Source organism: Lepisosteus platostomus, chromosome 3 (genome assembly GCF_059453375.1).
Source record: "Lepisosteus platostomus isolate fLepPlt1 chromosome 3, fLepPlt1.hap1, whole genome shotgun sequence".
Taxonomy (NCBI): domain Eukaryota; kingdom Metazoa; phylum Chordata; class Actinopteri; order Semionotiformes; family Lepisosteidae; genus Lepisosteus; species Lepisosteus platostomus.
This window is the reverse complement of record NC_142613.1, coordinates 32,321,477-32,335,515: the sequence shown is the minus strand read 5'-3', so window position 1 is coordinate 32,335,515 and position 14,039 is coordinate 32,321,477. Positions and strand designations below refer to the sequence as shown.

General features: G+C 34.9%; 1 protein-coding gene across 3 annotated transcripts in view; it reads right to left on the bottom strand.

The window, feature by feature from the left end:
• Nucleotides 1–352: 352 nt before the first annotated feature.
• The window catches only part of ahi1 (Abelson helper integration site 1), a 100,105-nt gene continuing 86,418 nt past the window's right edge, over nt 353–14,039 (bottom strand). The window contains exons 26-27 of one of the 3 annotated variants that reach the window (XM_088625273.1): nt 6,846–6,925; nt 353–2,243 (exon numbers count right to left, since the gene is read on the bottom strand). In XM_088625273.1, the coding sequence (XP_088481399.1) occupies nt 2,033–2,243; nt 6,846–6,925 (291 nt within the window). In that variant the 3' untranslated portion in view covers nt 353–2,032. The other 2 variants (XM_088625276.1, XM_088625275.1) reach the window with 2 other exon arrangements.

Genomic DNA, 14,039 nt, shown 5'->3' with positions numbered 1-14,039 from the left:
TAACCAGCAAACGTTTTCATAGTAGGTAGCTGCGTCAGCATGCGTAGGCTGCAAAGGAACAAGTAAAGGTTTATTCCATGCCGAAAAGAGAGGAAAAGAAACAACGTTTCAGCAGTGAAGCCTTCTTCAGGTGCAACACATTTTCTATATTTTTTATTTACCCACGCCAATGACATTTTAACATTAACTATACATTTTTAGTATATAATTTAAAATGTTTAGTATATAATATAAAAGCCTTCTGCTTTTGTTGTAACGTACTGTGAGAATGCTCACAGCTCGGTGAAGCTGAACAATGATGAAGTGAAAACTTCATCATTGATCGGTGAAGATTACAACGACAATCTAGTAGTTTGACTTTGGATCTAACTTTATTGTGTGAAGTTCATAAACTATTCATTGATCTGTTTAAACAGAAAGTAGAATGTAGTACATTTGTTACAGAAAGGCACACAATAATGACCAAAAAGTATATAAAATAAATATATATGAAATATCAAGTTTTTGTTTGTAATAATAGGTTGTATTTAGGGGATGTATTGCATTTAATAATAGCTTTAAATCGAACAGCAAACAAATAATGTAAATAATAAAGTGCCACTACTAATAGAAACCTTCAGTCTGGCTGAAAAGTCCAGATGATTTAAAATTCTAACATTTCACAAATAAAGCAATTAAATTAGCTTTTTTTCCAAACCGATATGCATATATTTATAGCATACATACTGTGAATATACAGTATAAACTTCAATCACTTGAAATACTTAGGACACTAATAAATATACTGTTTTCTAAACAACTGTAAAAAAAGTGAGAAATGTAAATACAGTACAGCAAAAAAAAATCAAATAACTCATTGTTTATGTAGAAGTGGCATAACATTCGTGTTTCTGTAACAGGTACCTAGAATGCCTTTTACTTTGTTAATATGAAAGGTTTTCAGTTTTAATACATTCATTCAACTTCAAGTTAAATCAGATGACTCATTTGATGAATAAAACATCCACATGGAAATTTAGTGTCTATCATTAAAATAGAAAAATATCTCAAAATTCACACAAAAAACATGACATTTTTAGCACTTAGTGAAAATTGTGTAGATTCAGAGGCATTATATTTTGTCACTCACAATCTCTAACAATGTTATTCACCAATTTATAACAATATTGCTTACATGTTTCTAGAAGAGGTACAAACTCAGTCATCTTGATTAAGATTTAAAATAATGATTAAAGACAGAGGGAATACATATAAGACTTCATAAACTTCTATAACATTGCAGAAATAAGAAATGAATTAATTTGCTTCTACTAATGTGTTACGAGGATAAGTCAGTATTTAATAAACACATTGCTGAATAATCATAGTTTGAAACAAAGTAATAACACTAACAGCTAATAAATATGTGAATAACATCATTAGAAATGGTGGGCACCAGAAATTTTGTCTGTGACTGCAGTATCAATTAATAATTTGTGCAACTGAAATTGTAAAATATGAAAAACATATAAAAATGCATACCACATTAAACTTTAAAACCTGGAATCATATATAATCACATTTTACATGTTTACAACTCAATGACACATAACAATACCAACCCAAAACAACAGGAAAATACAACACTATAAAATAAATAAAATCAAAATATTAGTACAAAATAAAACATGTAAAATTCGTGGTAACACAGTAAATAAAATGCCCGGAGATTTTCCATGCTCAGAGTACAGCAGGGCTTTTTAGTAACAACAGAAGTGAAGGAACAAAAATAGCAGCAAACTGGGCTAGATATTCATCATTCAGTCTCCTAACAAAACATCAGCCCTTTGCAAACATTCAAACGTATTAAAGTAGTGTTTCTCATAAAGGAATAGGCACTATTTTTAATCCCTGTACTACTTAAATCGTTTAGGAAGTAACCATTCACACTTTTGTACACAATGTCCTGGCTGGCACCACTCAAATTGCAGGGCTCTGAAGCCTTTATTGCTGATACACGTGCGTACAGTACATTCGCAGAGCTGGCATCTATCTAACAGTCTGGCTCAAAAGCACTGTTCGATTGTCCTCCTTTGTGGATGGTCTTGGCCGAAGTCTTCGACCTCTTCTTTCTAACAGACGCCGTAGGAGCCGCAGTGTCACCAGCAGTGACAGTCTGGGATGATTCGACATCAGTGACAGCAGGAGTCTCTGACCTGCCTTCTGTGGACTTCTTCTTCAACTTCTTCTTTTTCTTTTGGACTCTACAAGAGATACAGGTATATTTTCTGAAAAAAGGTTGGTAGTTAAAACCAGAAGGTTCATCTTTGCAATCTGAGCAATCTTTACAATGGAATAAAAACCACTGAACGCTTTTTACATGTACTAATTGTGTTGCTGATCAAATATATTTATTGGCTATGTTTAATGAATTTTTGAAGAAAAAGATATGTGATTTATTTATCCTGGCAAATACCCTGTTTTCCGTTTTCAAATGTATTCAACATATAGCTTCACCCAGATAAAACACAAGTTCATACCCCCACCCTCATCTATCAAAGAAATAAACTCTTGAAAAGATGGAGAGACACTACAAGAGTATATTTTATGTCTGCATGACTGTTATTTTCCGAATCAATTAGCCCCCATTAAAAAATATGTTCTTTGTATGAGATTCAAATATCACAAGCCAAATAAGCCTTGCTTTATCTTTGTCTGAGATAAAGACTTAAGTTTGTCTTGTGCAGTGATTAGGGACACTCTGCAGTCTACTACAACAGTTCTGACAGCAAAAGTGTGAAGGATGAGGCAGAAACTGTATTTTAAAGCATTTACACGGTCCCTGTCAGACTTTAGTGCTGCCATTTTTCATAATCCTACCCTATTCCCAGGATTCAGAACTGGCACATATGTTTCTTTCAGAGCTCAGAGCTCAGAAACAGCGATAGCCATGTGTTCTATAGACAAGTACACATGACAAACTGTTTTGTCACTAGATGTTACTGAAAACTCAGTTCTGTGCTCTGTGGTTCGAGATGCAAGGACAACAAACAACTCTTTCCTTAAACTGGTTATAAAAGAATAGAAATGACCTGTTATGTTGTTCACATCTCTGTAGATGACTCCTGATTCCTTGTTTGCATTGACACATTACTTCCAGTAAATGTTATGAGTATTAGGGGGAGTTACAATGCAATTGCACACTTTGTTCTCAATGCCTTGGAATAGTTCCAGTCTCTGAAGCACATTTTGGCTGGCAGGCTCCTATTCCAAAATCTCTGTCCAATGGCATGAATCCGTCTTACCCAATACTCTCTACTTTGCAGGACTTAACAATAGTTTTCCATCAGATATTTGTGTTTGAAGTACTAAGACAAATATGTCTGACAGAAGCTTGTGAAGATAATCATTGATCATCACCTGTTTGCATTTGTATGTTGCGTACCTCTTTAGTGCCAGACAATATATAAATGACAAGGATGGCCTACATTTACTTAGTTTCACTAAGAACATCAGGACAAATCCTGAATTTGCCTCTATTTTCAGGATTCTTGCACATTCAGTGGAGTGGCTGGGCTACAACTCTCTTGTCAAGATTAACCTTCACCCTTTATCCTTCAAAAAGTGATGACTTTGGGACAGGCCCAGATATGGGAAAATTAGATTGGTCTGAACAAAGCTAGATTTCCCACTCCATTACCTTTTCTTTTGATACTGTATTTTCACATTTCTGCATTTCTGATATGATGTATATCATTTCTGTTCATCTTAGAAAACCTACATCTTCCAGTTGAAACTAGAGTGACTGTGCTTTTTTAACAGAAAAGAAAAAAAGCTTAAAAATTGAGAATTTTGCTGTAATGAGTCTCAACATAAATACTGTATATAAATAATTTTTAACTGCATTTATGAAAAGATTGAATTAACCCAGACTAATTGTTGTATTTAATTTAACAAACACTAGTTATTAAGAAGTATTGACAAAAAGATTCATTCCCAATTGAAACACACCTAGCTTTTCTTAGTCGTGCATATATATGATCTTTGAATGTTTGTCAGCTCAATTTCACAAATTTCTCTGATCCAGAGTACCCTGATCTAATTTATTTACTCAGTTTAGTTATAGCTTTGGTTTTTACACTTACCGATTACTGCTATTACAATCAGATTCTAAAATATTAAAATTTCTTCTTGCCTGTTACTGAAAAAACATTAACCTGAAATGTATTTTGTGTTAAGGACAATAGTTTGCTTCCTGTTCTTTTGTTCTTTAAGTCACCCATTTTCCATTTTTAAATTTTAAAAAGTGAATATACTACAATTCTGTTACAATAAGACAGTACCCTAAAGGGTATTCTTATTTTAAAACGAAGAATAGGAAACACGACTTTACATTAAAATATAAGAAAGGACACAAGTATGTAATTAGTAGCCAATTGATCCAATCTAATCCCATTATTTACTAATTTACTAAGAATCTAGGGTGTTGGATTCAGATGGGATGAGATACTGAGCTGTGAGAACATGAGAAGTGAGATTTGGACCTATATCTCCAGAACAGACTAAGACTCAAACAGAGCACTTATCTGCTTAACCTCCCTAACATGGGTGACAACAAGTGTTGTGGGTATGCGGAACAGGATTCTCAGCCAAGTGCTGACTCCTCAACTCTGGGCCTTTAAGAAACAAGTAGACAAGATTTTAGATTCACTAAGCTACTAAACCAAAGGAGTAAGATTAGCTAAATGGTCTAAAGCAATATGAGTAAACACCAAGCAATGTTAATATTATTTCAAATTGATTAATAAAAAAATTCATATAGTGGGTTAGAGATGCAGTCTCTATTCCAAACCCAGATTTGATATTTATTTATTTTCCAGAATACACATTAGTAATTGCATTTTATTTGTCTTTTTCCCTGAGCTTTTTCACTCATCTATGACTGACGTAACTACATATATAACTGAATTATGTTTTTCCATGTTAAAAATATTTCAAATGCTCTAAACCAGTTTCACAATATGGTAAAACCTGGAATGTTTAGTCCAAATAAAAATCAGATGGGTTTCCACCTGCACCTGGGGCTGTTTTCACCTTTGTACAGAGCTGTAGTTCGCTGCTATCACTACCACCCACACTCTCCATTTAGGTCCATTTGCTACCACTGTTGATTAAAGACCAACAGGCCATGTAAGGAAAGAATTTTAATACTGTATTTCTGTGTCTAATAAATGAAAATGTCTGTAAAAGCAATTGAGAATGTCATTATAAACAGAACGGATGTTTTCATATGCCTTATTAAAATTCTAAAGAACTAAAAGCAGTGGAAGAAGCTCCATCTTACTGAATGTGATTCAAGATATAGTTAAAGCAGTAACATTTTTGCTAAAATGGGTAATGTCCCCAAATGGGAAATGCTTTTAGAAAATGGGAAACCTTTGAAACTACTCTTTAAATATCGAAGGGTGATAGTGGTAATGTTAAAACACAAAGAAAGAATAAAAAGGTAAAATCGTGCACAGGGAATTCTACTAAAAGGAGATTACAAAACACCTGCCTCTATTAAAGATAAGAGTTCTTATCAGTATTGTGAATAGCCCTTATAATATTTTATAGGGCTTGCATTTGTAAGTTTACTTGAAACACAATGAATGAATTCAGCACTGGAATTTTGTCCAGAGGACTGGAACACTGATCTGCTTCTGCTTCTACCCCTCTGTGTCTACCTATGGTTTCCTGAATAACACATCGACAATATAGCAATTGAATGGCCTATACTCAAGCCTAAAGGCTCATCAGGCCAAAGCTTATCCCAGTTTCTATAGTACTAAGCGCATGTAACTCCCCCTGGATGTGGCGCTATTCCACTGAACCACCCAGCACCGCACACCATCCAGCTGGTCTCGGTTTCTACAGTTGGGTGGACTGGAGCTCAATGACAGAACAGCCAAGTCTGCAGTGGGGAACTGAACCCACCATTGTCCAGCGAGGACTTAAACTACCGTTCTGTGCTGTTCCCACAAACGCAGCATTTTGAATGAAAGTTCTGCTTAAAATATATGTTCATACAAAAATAATGGCAAAATAAACACAATTCAGAAAAAAGAATCAGTCAATGTGACATGGCTTTCATGTTGGATGAGATTCTTCTTAAAAGAGAAATACATTATACAGTGCAATGCTACATTTAGAATGAACCGTATAACTTCATATTGCATATTAATAATTTCAGGGAACAATACTGCCTTTTTATTCCCATGGGTAACTAATAAAAGGAAAAAAAAAGTGTCTGGCTTATCCACAATGACCCCGATGTCACTAAAACCTACTGTATATTATTCATATGGGCTGATAATGGAAGACACTACTGGAGATTAATTTCATTCACTTCATTTCGGTCTACTACAATACAGCCATTCCAGTGGCACTGGCTTGCAACATCAAATGTGTAAAATGTGCTTTCAAAACAGGTGAGCACTCATGACAAATAGGAAAACTAAAAAAGTTTAAGACAATCCATTAGTTGATTTCTCCCAACTGTTACCAAACTTTATGCGTTATCTACTGTATATTCCTTTTTATCTATTTCTATCAGGTTTCCAAATATTCTCTGACAATTTTTTGGTTTAACAAGCTTCAGAAAGGGTAAAACAAACACTAATTTGCAGTGGTATAAAGATGAATTTTTAAATAACACATTTACTTAAGGGAGACAAGTGGATGAAGATGGGGTTGGAAACTACGGAAGTGAAAAAGTGTTTTTAACTCAGCACATTGAAAACCAACATGCTGGTGTTGCAGCTGCCCTGTGACACAATTGTAACAAGAATTCTTACAGTGAGTTTCAATTTCCGAATGCTACTCACGTGGTCACAGGTGAGTCTGTGTCTGTATCGTGCTCCGAGATGAATTTGAGCTCCCCCGAGTAGCTGACAGCTGCTGACATCTGCAAGAGAATGTGTAGAAAAGTTTGACATGAAAGGGAAACAAAGGGGATAGCACATTTTGTGTGAGGGTGTAGAAACCCACTGGCTTCCTGTACATTCATTGTCTTCAGGCGTTATCAAAGCAGTGTCTGGCACTTTAGGAGTCCTTACTGCAGCGTAGGTACAAATGATTTCAAAACTAGAGTGGCAAAAAATTACAATCTATCCAAAGCAAACGTTTTGGGGTAGTTAAAATGTTTGCCTAAATCACCAGAGTACATAGAGCATTCATTCTGGAAGAAAGAGAAACATCTCATGTGAGAGAGACTGGTCTCTGTAACCAAAATATGAAGCCAGCAACATAAAAACAAAAGTGTTCTATAATAAAGAAAAAGTAAATCTTAAAGGATAATTCAGTAGAATTTCCCCCAGTCCTTAACAACTGAATATTTTTATTCAGAAATTGGTTGTTGTATTTTTTAACATAAAATGCTAAAAAGTGTTTTTCTCTAATTTATTTTTGCAGATTTTATAAAATAAACATAGAAGTTAAAAAACTATTTCTATGCAGATCAGAATGTCTACTGCTGTTTCAATTCAAAATATCCACTAATAAAATACTTCACAAATGGAAGATTTCGAAATCAGTCCAAAATCCGATTGTATCAAAGAGGTGATAAACCACTGATTAGTGAAGGTAGTGAATACAAAGAAAAAGAGCTCACAAAATAATATGTTTACTGTATTACATGAAGCTATAGTTAAAGTGAATGAGAAGTTAGAGTATTCTATATATGTACGACTAGATAGTATGACTGTGGAAAGCAGATAATTGTAAAACAATAAAAAGCAGTTAACTCCAATTTCAACCAGCAGCTGTTAGCTGATACAAATCCAGAAGAGTCTGCAGTAGCATGGCTGCACCAGTAACTCTATGTCTATCTAGGAACTTTTACAATTTCAAATGAGAAATGCTTGAGTTGACTATAACTTCTGAAACCAGGATGTTCTTCTAATGATATTCATGAAGTCTAAGAGAACCGCAGGAATGAGTTAACAAAAAAAGGGCTTAAAGACCTACGAACACAGAATAAAGAGTTGATTGACAGATTATCAGGAATTGATCAAGGACAGACATGCTATATTTAAATAAAAAAAAAACAACTAAAGAGCATTAGCCTAGACGATTTAAGTGCAGTAACTGCTCAGAGGACGATGGAATAGATATTTAAGAAAGAATAAAATAACCTTTATTCAGGGTACACTGTTTTAACTGGCTGTTAAATCACTAGTCAGTTTTCAATGTGTTTGCAATCTTCCTAACACATCACCTATTACCTACCTGTCAATTCCACAGAATTTATTTCAGTATGGTGTTCAGGCTCCTTCAAGGTCTACAACCTTACAGTTAAATTTACAGCATGTCGACTGACTTAAAACATTGTTTTAAAAGTTCCAACTTGGAAAAATATTTGCATTGTTTCAAAGAGTCCCACAAAGCACAGCTTGCTTAATGGACTGAATGCCACAATGTTTTAAAAGCCACTCCAATGTAGCAAATCAGGTGATCAGAGAAGAAAAAACATTTCATTTTATTTTTTAAGCTAAAGCCAGGGTTGAGCAGGGGAGAGAGGGGTCCTAGCTGGTGAACCAAGGAGAAATATAATGTACAGCATACATTAATCACTGTCCATCAATAATGTACAAAGGGAGATTAGTGAGAGATGTAATTCCTGTTGGGGCCTGTACACAGACATGACAATGTGATTTAATGTTTCACATCTATACAACAAGCTGTTTCGTCAGAACCACAATTATAATTCTATTTTTACTTTAGAAATATTTTATTACTACTACTAGCCACAATAAAGATATAGCATTTGTAATGCTGTGCATTTATTTTCTGTTTTATAATTTAAGAGGTTCTGTAACATTTTGTACTCAGTTAGACAGTGTTTTGTGTTGATCAAAGGCAAGAAATCCCAATTAAATACATCAGGATTTTATATGGGTGGCATGGAGGCACAATAGTTAGCATTGCTACCTTGCAGAGCTGGGGCCCTGAATTCATGGGACTGCTACCTGCATTGAGTTCGTTTATTCTCCCTGTGTTCTTGTGGGTTTCCTCAATGTGCTCCAGTCCAAACATAGACTGGTAGGTTAATTGGCTTCTGGGTAAACAGACTCCAGATCCCCATGACCCAGAATTTTAAGAAACGGTTAAATATGGATGATTCCATATTAGAACAAAATAACATGTGACAAAGTGCGGGGGGGGGGGGGGGGGGTATTTTTGATAGCCACTGTTTGTCATTTAGAGAAGTATTGGCATGTCAAAAAGTGATACAAGTCAATAATGAAAACTGATGGTGTGCAAAAATATTCAATATTTGTATCCTAAAACAATGCCCGGTGAGACATTATATTATGTAGATATTATTGAAAATGGCTCCTAAGTTTTGGTAACAGCAGGTTTTGCCTAGGTCAAAAGAATCATCAAAGAAACTCAGAAATACTTAACTTCTACAAGGCAAGTGATGGGTATAGAAATAGACACGTTTTCCAATTTTAGTCAGACAGGAGCATTGTTTGAAATGGATTAAAAAATACCCTTAAGGAATACCCTTAGAGAAATGATCATTAAGTGGGAAAAATTTCACTAAAAGCATTGAAGAGAAAGGAGACATCAACCACCATAACTCAAGATAGTCCTTGACTCAACAGTGAGGAGGAATTTATACACTGATTGAGATTTTGCAATGATAGCAAGAAAAAAGGCCATAGTTAAAGCCAAAGCTTAATTTTCCCGAGGATGACCTTTGGACAACCCAAAGATGTCTGGAAGTTTTTTAAATATTGAGTTTTTTAAATATCGACATGTTAAATGCCAGACAAGTAAATCATTCTAAGAATAGAATCTGTGTCTACTGTGAAGCAGGAAAGAGGTGACATTACTGTGTGGGGATCCTTTTCTGCTCCAGACACCACTAAGACTGTTGAAGGAGATGGAAAAATGAATTTAGATGTACCATCCACTTGTCCACGTGAGCTGAGCTGATACTATGCCTTCCAGCATATTACTGACCTTAACATACCTAATACATACATAATACATAAAGCAACAAGTGATAGGTTTATTCAACGCTGAAAAGAGAAGAAAGAAAACAACGTTTTGGCTGTGGAGCCTTCTTTGCAGCCACCCACCTGAACTACTTCAAAATACATAACTTCCAAAACAAAAATATCAAAATTAACAGTAAAACACCAAGAGCACTGCCACTTTTCTAAAACATTACCACACATAATAAAAATGTTTCTCATCTGCAATCGTTCAAAGTAAAACATACCTTTCATTAATTTTGTGGTCTGAGTTTTGAATTTTGAATACAAAAGTGTTGAAATGTAAAAATAAATGTAAAATGTAATATGAAGGTGGTGAAAATGTATCAGTTTTGCAAAGAAGCTTTGGCATAGCATTAAATAATAAAACTGATAGATGTGATGTAGTTGGCCAAATGTACAGTATGAGCTATGAGCTACATATATGAAACAAATGCTTACACTTTCTCTAGTCTTGCTATCTGAGGTGTCAACTCACTTTCCTGTTGTGTAGCATGTTTAAAAATGTGCAAGGGGTATATTTAAAAGAGTGGTAGATTATATATAGGGAGACAATGACTGATAAAACAAGAATACTATGAACTATAAATTATATACTATGCTAACACGATACTATAAAGTATATTATCTTATACAGATTATACAGATTTGGTGCATTTTCAGCTGCTAAAAATATATGAACATTTTTCTGTACAGTTTAATATACTAGTATATCATTTCCTATCTTCAGCGGAGAAGGACGACTGTCTTCCATGAACCAAACGTGACTGATAGGCCAGGTATCTGTGCATTCTCTGGTAGGTGGAGCACATGCTGTCTTGGGAGATATGTGGTTGTGTAATTTACAATTCAATCATGGTGAGTTCTTTTAAACATTCTCACTCTTCTTTCTCATTTTGACATCTCTGCATGTCTCTCGAAGTGTTGAGCTCCTTCCCAGATATTTTCCATCCATCTGGTTCTGTCATGAGCCACAGTTTATCGGGAGGCTAAATTTATGTTGCATTTTTGCAAGCTTGCTTTTGCCATCTCTCTTCAATGTTTCTTCTGACCTCCTCTGATTTGACTGCCTTGGCAAAGCTGGCAAAAGAGAACCTTTTCGAAAGCCTGGAGTCTGATATCAACATGTTCAATGCAAAGGAGCAAAGCTGGAGGTGAGAAGACTAGAGAGAACCCAATGTTGGTGCTTCTGTCCTCTCATTTCATAGGTAAAATCTTCTGCAAACAGCCATGGTGATACATTGGGTTTCAAAGTCCCCCTCTTGTCCTTGTGAAAATGGCAATAAGTAATGTCAGGTCAACATCTACAGGGTGAAAAACAGGAGGATTCCTTCAATTCTGGAGCTGGTTAGGTTGCTTTGAAGAACTGTTAGGATTCTTGAACGTTACCATCTAGTTCTATGTTTACAAATGTGCTTTGCTTTGTGGATGTGGATGCTAAGGTCATTTTTAAATTAGTCACAAAGATTAACAAATACTGTGGTGACAAGATAAGATGCAAAGGATAAGGACACAAAATTAGTGTTGAGTAATTAAACCACATGGCTAAGAAAATGTTAGTGTGATAACATATTCACATATATGTTCTCATTAAGGTGTGAAAAAAGAACCACAGACCAAAGAACACTGCAACAAAGTTCAGCTAAAAAATACAAGTAATATTATATTGTGCAAGTTAATCATTGTCGTACATTTTTTAAGCTTTATATTTTCACGTTTAATATTGCAACTGTTTTAGATTTTTCAGACCATGTGTTTTAGAATTTAATATATTATATTAGACCATTTTCAAAACAAAACATCTAAAACTACTTTCACTTTATGGCATTTGTAAAATGTACGCGGTCTCTAGTGTTGACTGCTGAAACTCAACAATTTCTAGATACAGTCTGGAGCTTTTTGTAAAGAAGGATCATCTATAAATGGAAAGAAGGGCTGGCGATAACAAAGTTTGGATTAAAAATATATATCTGTACGATCTGGCAGAATACTAATGAAATACAGATCTGGTTATAGAAAAAACTGCCAAAGGAGCTGTCCATTTTCCTGTTTGAGCTCATCCAGGCTTTCAGCATTGTTAAGCAGATGAGAGAGCACTTGACTCTTCCTCTGGATGGGACACCGCTTCATCACAGGGATCATCCCCAGCAATCCTGGTTCCCATTTATACAGCTGGGAAGACTGGAACAACTCGGATGCAGGACCTCGTTCAAGGGGACAATGACAGGGTCCACAGACCTACAAGCTACGACTCCGGAGACTGCATCAAAATTCAGTACCAAAACAAACAATAAGCCACTTAAACTTTAAACAATATCCTAAATGATTGCACGTGAGACATGAATACCTGCTATAATATGCAGTCTTTCTTGTTGTCATGAGCGTTTAGGAGCCAAAGTCTAATTGTGACTCTTATTTTTAAATCTTAGGACTTTCTATGGTCTTCCTAGTTCTTTCCAATCCTATTCCAGTCTAACGTACAATTGCAAGCAATGTTGCCTAATTAGCATATATCTAAAAAATATAAATATGAAAAAAAAAACGTTCAAGTCCTATTTCACAATCCGAAACAACTGCAAAACAACTCTTACTATAATTAATTTTATCTTACACAAACCAGAACATATTCCTTGATGGCATAACCCCTAGTTCAATTAATCATCACAGAGAAGAGTTCAGCTAAGCCTTCTTGTGCGGCAAAGTCAGGCCTGCACCCTTTATATTACAATTATTTTCTGGAGAGGGGTATATATTGTTTATCCAAAATAAGGGTGTTATTTAAGTCTTGATATGAGTATATTAAGTTTGTACTGGATTCTTTCTCCACTCTGTGTAAAATTAAATTCCCTCTATGAAGTTTTAATTTTGTTTTAAAAATCAATGATGGTAATGTCTCTACCCTGAAAACTTTCCCAGCATGGTTTTTAAGAGTCAAAAATGTGAAATGGAAGATAATGCGGTTTTTAAGATCACATTTTAGTATCAGTTTGTGTTTGCATAGTTTTTAGATGGTTTATAAAAAATGTGCCACTATAAACTTGATGAACCAGAAGTAGGTCTAAATAAATAAAGATAATTGGCTACTTAAATCAGACTTTAAAAATATTTTATTTCAACCTATAAAATTATCATGTAGATATAAAATCACAATTAATATAATCTTTAGAAGTAAAGAACTTGTCTTTTGATATGACTTTACACATATAAAACAAAACACACTGCTTTAATCTTGAGTTGCTAACACTATCACTTACATTATCAAACCAAAAAGCACAGAATGTTTTAAGACTACTGTTTTCCCCATATATCTATTTAGGATTCTAATCTTGTAAGAAAGGTTTACTGGGTCATATTTGTTCACTGAATTACCTCCAATGTTTCTACAGGCTGGTGCTATGCACTTTGTGTGGTCTTAGTAACACATGAGGTCTGGTGTTAAATATTAGATAAATTCAACATAGATTAGAAATGATTAGCTGCAGTGAGGAAGTTGGGCAGGTGTTAGGATTGGGTAATCCAAACTCTATTCTATGAACAAACAATGGTACCGCCATGACCAGAATGCTCCTATCAGATCCCACCACTGTTACACTTACACATTTAATTTAATCATTTTTCATGGGTGTGACTCTTCCATAAATTCCACAACACACCTGCTCATGGTTGACAGCACACTACTTCATAAGGGCAGCCTGCTTGGGGAAACATGACATGATGCAAAACAAGGTACTGTACTCATGATGTATGAAAATCCATCTGACTACTGAACTTAATACTCCATCATCTACTTTCATGATTCCTCCATCTACAATAACTGTCAGATTAATTTGTGGTGTATGCAGCTCCACCCGTTCAGCAATTCACGTTTCTCATTTGAGCTCCTTTTGGAACTGCAATAAAAATGATTCACATATGAATTTGCAAACATTTTCACTCCGGGTGAAGACCATAAAGATCCAAGCAGGTCACAGCACTTGAGCATTTTTTAAATCATTTACCCTTTCCTAATCATTT